Source organism: Notothenia coriiceps, unplaced genomic scaffold (assembly GCF_000735185.1).
Source record: "Notothenia coriiceps isolate Sejong01 unplaced genomic scaffold, NC01 NC01_scaffold00027762, whole genome shotgun sequence".
Classification (NCBI taxonomy): domain Eukaryota; kingdom Metazoa; phylum Chordata; class Actinopteri; order Perciformes; family Nototheniidae; genus Notothenia; species Notothenia coriiceps.
Genome location: NW_011360463.1, coordinates 80,298 through 86,927, shown reverse-complemented (window position 1 = coordinate 86,927; position 6,630 = coordinate 80,298). Strand labels below are relative to the sequence as shown.

General features: G+C 42.0%; 1 protein-coding gene across 1 annotated transcript in view; it reads left to right on the top strand.

Moving 5' to 3' along the window:
- Nucleotides 1–6,478, top strand: part of chrng (cholinergic receptor, nicotinic, gamma) — a 9,398-nt gene extending 2,920 nt beyond the window's left edge. Inside the window, exons 6-12 of the mRNA XM_010785458.1 lie at nt 3,775–3,872; nt 3,967–4,167; nt 4,371–4,485; nt 4,577–4,691; nt 4,821–5,085; nt 5,586–5,719; nt 5,803–6,478. Coding sequence (XP_010783760.1) covers nt 3,775–3,872; nt 3,967–4,167; nt 4,371–4,485; nt 4,577–4,691; nt 4,821–5,085; nt 5,586–5,719; nt 5,803–6,024 — 1,150 coding nt within the window. The 3' untranslated portion in view covers nt 6,025–6,478. The remainder of the gene's footprint in view (nt 1–3,774; nt 3,873–3,966; nt 4,168–4,370; nt 4,486–4,576; nt 4,692–4,820; nt 5,086–5,585; nt 5,720–5,802) is intronic.
- The last annotated feature ends 152 nt before the right edge of the window (nt 6,479–6,630 follow it).

Below are 6,630 nucleotides of genomic sequence, written 5' to 3'. Positions count from 1 at the left end.
ATGTCTTTGCTGAAAGGCAGTCAGGGCGGCTACAGAACAGTACAGGTTAGTCGGGGAGATCGGCAAGAACGGAGTCGGTATAGGCATTGTGATGGGGGGGGGAATTGGTGTATAGATGTATTATGGAGTGGTGACGTGGCTGTGGGCTGGTACATACGATGCAGAGCTCTGTGTGGAGCAGCCTGGCTAGCCAGCTCTTCCATGTCGTAGCAGACATAGAAACGGGTATTATTTTCATAAACTGACCACTTAGTTCGAATCTGTTAGTGGAATTTGTCATATCAAAACATATCAAAATTTAACAAAGTGACACAGATTATTAACAGTCGCGATCCCAAAATTACAACAACTTCCGGTCCGCTCCCGGCTGCTTTTTGTAGGGTACGTTAAATGCGCTCAGAGGGCTCCGAGTGTCCCCGTTCCACAGTCCAGAGCGCTGCGCTCTGAGCGCTCACAGCTGGGTGCTCTGGTGGAACAGACGGGTTGTCCGAGCGGACTGACCGTTTGTGCATTTAAGAACGTACCCGTAATAACACTGCTGACAGCTGACCAATCGCAAGCAGAGTTGTGGTTTCCTATAGCAACAAAAGATGCTGACAGCTGCTTTTTGTACAGGAAAAGACGCTGTGGCCAGCGTTTTTCATGACAAAAAGACATTATGCGTGAACGCCCCCCAAGAACACCTCAACGCCCCCCTTTCAAAAATATTGCTTCCAGCGCCCCCCGATGTTCTCTGAACGCCCCCTGGGGGGCGGTACCGCCCCCGTTGAGAACCAGTGTTTTACACGCTCTCGCATTCTGCACCATATCTATCTTCATACTCCCTGCACTTCTTGTTTTAAGATGTCGAAAAGTTAATTAAACATATGCTTAAAGGCATTTCAACGAATTGGGGTGAAGTTTGTGTTATTCTACATTTTGACACCAATATTTTCTGATTTTACTTCAAATGTATATTGGTTCTAAATATCGGTTATCGGTCTCCTTGATTACTAATAATCTGAATCAGTATCGGCCTTGAAAAAGCAATACCGGTCGATCCCTAGCTTTAATACCGTTTTTGACAGTGTTGTTATACTGTTTTTAATGATGTATTGATACTTTTTTATACTGTTTTTAATAATGTATTGATATTGTTTTTAATACTATATTGATAACATATAGTTTTCATACCGTTTTAACACTATTTTAATACCGTTTTGAATACTGTATCAAAATTGTTTTTATACTGTTTTAAATACTATATCAATACTGTTTTCATACCGTTTTTAAGAATCTTTTTTACACCCTTTTAATACTGTTGTTTTACCCCTAGTGGAAGCAGCTAGCTCCCATTAGCTCCTATTAGCTCCCGATGCTAACTCACCTGAACGAAGGTTGTTTTCCCGGATCCCGCCATCCCCAGCACAATCAGACACACCTGTTTGTCTATGGCAGCAGCCCTCGGTGTCCCAGTGTCTCCTGAGGCCGCTAAACCCTCCTGGTTCTCCGGTAAATCCTCCGGAGCTGCGGAGCCGGAGGCCATGATGTCTGATGTTGTGGTGAACTCACGTAAAGAAACTAGTACTGTCGCAAAATGTGAGTTGGTGGAGTACACTTATGGCACGTTTGTGTGAATGATTTTTTAAGATTGACAAACATCATATTTGTAATTCGTGGCACAATTCAAACGGGATGGAAAGATACGTTTTCTCTCTTCATTGACTTCTATAGAGTGGCGAAGTAACGCCCATCTACTTCCAGTCCATGGGACCTTATTTTGGAAAAATTGTATTGAAGTCAATAGTGGGATCGCGCCTGTGAATAGACGCTGCAGTGAAGCCTGAGCAATACAGCGGGACCCAGTCTTTATACACTCTGTATACTCTGAACACACACCTGGGACAACACACACACTCAACAACAATGTGTTTACATGTTACAGCAGCTTCATCTCTCTACATTTATTTGGTTTTTCACATGGAAACCTTCACAAACCACTTCTGTGTGTTTGTCCTGCAGCGCCTCCTCCTGGAGGAGAGCAGCAACAGCTGCTTCCAAAATCACTCCTGCACGTTATACTACAAGATTTATTTTTAAAAGTATTATGCCTTTGCATAATTTTGGTGATTTTGTCTTGTGGATAATGATATCGTTTTCTGATGCCAAAATCAATTAGACTACAAGAATATTCCCCAAACATTTGAGGATGAATGGGAAAAGTCGTAAATTCAGTTTCAAATGAAACATTCACGTAAATTACAAAAAAATTAAATATGTGCCCTATTCGACCAGTTTTACTGCTCTGTTGAATCGCACATGATATGGAAGCTTTTTTTTTATCGGAATAAATGCTACATTTTCAGTAAAATATTCCTATGAAATAGTATAAACTACATCTTCTTCTTCTCTCATGAATTGTTTGTGAGCATACAGCCATCAACATGAGCCTCCATCATCTGCTGAACTTCATCCACAGCAAAGAGATCTTCTTCTTCCCACAATGCTTTGCAGTTAAAGTTTTTACTCTGATGTACAACAGTAAGACATGTATTGTCTCAGTGTCTCTCAATATTCAAAGATTCAAAGGTTTTATTGTCATTGTTACGCCCAGGTCTAGGGGAACCTAGGCGCAGCACAAAATGCACTCTCCCCCACTCTTCCCACTCCCAAGAACACGGACACTGAGTCAGAGAAAACGTTTGGTACATTTATTTAGCAAATAATGATACAAAAATAGGAGTAATAAAACCAACAAAAAAGAAACAAACCTTAGAACTCAAAATCTTACCTAACCGAGAAAATAAATATACAGGCTTCTTACCTACACTAACCTAAACAGGAGAAAACGATCAACCCAAAAAGGGAAGAGAAAAACAAAAAGGTTTTGTACTCCTAAGAACATACGTCTGTCTTTCAAAGACAGGTAAGGTATAAATGGCCCGCAGCCAGAGGAGAAGGACAATGACATAAAGGTGTGAACACAGCACCATAGAACATAATCGCCGCATTGGGAGTAGGAGAAGTTGAGTCACCGAGGAACTGCACGGCTGCAGCTTAATATCCTCACGTCTCCCCAGGTGGACCAATCAGCCTGTCGAGGGCAGCCAATCAGCTACCGGGCACCACCTGTTCACTCATACGCAGCCACACAGACACAGGAGGAGGAAGAAAATACCTGCACACAAACAACATAACGACCCAGGGTCGTAACACTACTATAATATTAAAAAGCACCTCCGGTTTACCCACAATCTTGCAGTAATTTAGACAAAAGCAAGATAAGATTTAACATTTTAGAAACCAAAGAGTAGAAGTGCATGTGAAATGAGCACGAAAACTGGCTGAAATGTAAGGAAACAGATAAACAACTCAATATAGAGTTGAATACATTGCAAAAAATATGTGAACTAGATTTATGTTAAGGGTTTAGTTATTCTCCATTCGAGTTATACCCTACTATATAGAAGGCTTTAAAATAAAGTTATGTTCCAAGAACATTTGATTAAAGTTAGATTAATTTGTTAAATGAAAACAATGGATAAAACCAAAGGAATTGAAATCGACAGACCAGCTGCTGACCAGTTTCATTTCTAATCATTTAGACTCTTGACCATCGGTTCGGACCTCTATGTCAGGTTTCTCTTTGTGATTTAAATAGCATCCAGTGTCCAAACCAGGGACAATGATTCCTTCTTTCAGGGTCCCTTTTCACCATGCTGTCTTGTAAAAGGGAATAAATGGCTGTGTTTGTTGTGGTGTCTGACAGAACATATGTCTTCTCGCTGTGTTCAGCTCCCAGACGTACAGTGCCAACGAGATCAAATTGGTTCTCAAAGAGGAGGACAACCACACGCTGGAGTGGGTGGACATTGACCCAGAGGCTTTCACAGGTACAGAAGAGTTTAAAAGACAGTGTTTATATTGAAAGTTATTACAAATGATTGTGTTGCAAAAAATGTAACTTCCATCTTAACTTGTTTTTAGAGAATGGAGAGTGGGCCATCAAGCACAGGCCGGCTAAGACGCTGATCAACACTCAGCACACTAAGGATGAGCTGGAGTACCAGGAGGTGGTCTTCTTCCTCATCATCCAGAGGAAGCCCCTCTTCTACGTCATTAACATCATCGCTCCCTGTGTGCTCTTCTCTTCCCTCTGCCTCCTTGTCTACTTCTTACCTGCCAAAGGTCTGTTTGATAACTTTGTGTAACTTTCTAAAAGCCTAATAATAGTCACTCAGACCTCCAACGCATCAACCTCATCATGATTTTCCTAGCTCTCATCATCAAGGTTTTCTCCAAATGTTACGCGGTAGACAAGAAAAGTCTGGCTCCTTTAGGTTACACATTTCTGTGTTCATTTACACTCTGAATGAATATTTGTTTTGCAGCTGGGGGTCAGAAGTGCACCATGTCTATTGCCACTCTTCTGGGCCAGACTGTGTTTCTCTTCCTTATCGCCAAGAAGGTTCCAGAGACTTCCAGGGCAGTGCCCCTGATTGGAAAGTACGTTTGTGTGATCACTCAAAGAGTTTTGGTTCAAATACAGCTGACCTGAAGTGAGAAAAAAATGTGATTGATGAACATTTGACTGCAGGTATTTGATGTTTGCGATGTCAGTGACAACCGCGGTGGTGATGAACTGTGTGGTAGTCCTCAACGTTTCCCTGAGAACCCCAAACACACACAAAATGACAGACATTGTCAGAAAGGTAAGACTGTGTAGACCAAACCCTTTTCTAAATGCAATTTCCATTAAGAAGCTACTGAATGAACATCCTGTGAAGCAAACACAGGTCTATTTGCCACTGGATTACCCTCTGACCCTGTGTCCTCCTCAGATCTTCCTAAACATCCTGCCTCGGCTACTGAAGATGCAGATGCAACCCTGGAAACCAAACAGTGACAACGCTTCAGAACCTGGCAACAGTGAGAATCATGTCACAGACACGAACAACGTGTTCCTGGTGCCCTGCCGACGCCGCAGCTCCATGAGCCTCATCAGCAAGGCGGAGGAATACGTGTTGAAAACAGCTCGATCTGAACTCATGTTTAGCAGACTCAAAGACAGAAACGGACTGATGAAGTCAGTATTAGAGAGGATACGTAAGTATTTAAACGTGCAAAGCAATTCTTCACCCCCAAAATGTAATAATAATAATAATGTTTTTATCACGACTTCAATGTGAAAAAATAATTGGTTAAACCGTGGTTTTACTAAAGCACATCAGCTAAAAAACTTGCAGACGCCTGTGTATTATAATCAAAGCTTTTCTAGTTGTATGATCAGCTTTTCCCAAACCAAAAACTATTTAAAAACCCCTCCTCATTAACAGTCTCAGGTTTGCGCGGATACTTTTCATCTGGACTCCTTGTATTTCTTGATACTGTATAGTTGTGCTGTTGTTGAATCCAGACCAAGTTGACTTTGGTTCATGAGGAATTTTGTTAACTGTGAAAGCCCTTTGTGAGATTTATTCAAGAACTCAAGGTAACAGAGGTTGAAGAATGTATATACAAAAGATAATTTAGGAGTGAAGTCTTCCATTAAAGTGCGTATGAATGTGTGTTCTCCTTGTCATGCACATCTGGTGTTTTGTACACAGATGATGGGCTGGAGGGGGGCTCAGCTGAGCAGCTCAGTGCCAGCCTGGCAAAGGCCTCTCCACAGCTGAAGCAGTGTGTGGCCTCCTGCAAACACATAGCCGAGACTGCAAGAAATCAGAACAACTTCCAAAGTGTGAGTTCTACGTTTCAATATTTGCTGATCTTCTTAGGTTAATCAAAATCAGTGATAATCTCCCATTTTTATTCCTGCTCCAGGAGAACGAAGAGTGGTTCCTGGTCGCCCGGGTGATCGACAGGGTCTGCTTCATTGTCATGGTGTCTGTGTTTTTTATCGGCACGATTGGGATCTTCCTGATGGGTCATTTCAACCAGCCCCCCTCCTCGCCTTTCCCCGGGGATCCCAAGAGGTATCTCCCTCTAATAAACAACCTCACTGATCTAACTGAGAGTGGGATGGGAGCAAACTTCTTGGGGTGAACTAAGAGAAAACTTCCAGATGTAATCCTTTTTCAATCAAAAGTCGGAATCTGAGGATGTCCGTCAGTGATCCTTCGCTTTGAGATGAGGACACAGGGATAATAGAGAAGATGTGGGGGTCTTTCCGACTATCACAAGTCAAAAATGCTTGTTCATGTTGATAAAGGATCCACAGCACAGTTGTCTGGATGCCAGTATGATCGATGGTGACGCACAGTACTGGTATCAGCTGTCACTGATTTTTGGGGTTGAGAATACTTGTTGCGTAAAAAGCTGTATAAGAAAATGTGCTCTTCCTGTCACAAGCCCAGTGTTTGATGTAAGTCTACATTTGTTCCTGCTGATAATAAAATCTGAGGCCATCATGATAAACTACATGAGACACATGTTGATCACAGATGTAAACAGTGAAAACATGTTTTGTTTTTTAAATAAAAGTACTTCTATTATTGGTCAATTGCTCAGTCTCAGACTTTTCTTATTCATGTGTTTAACACCTTTTTTTGTGGCACATATAGAGCACTAACAGCCCCCAGGCTACCCCAAAACACAGAGCCACTGCACAGCCCCCCCACCTCTGGAAGCAGGATTTCAATTACATGGCCA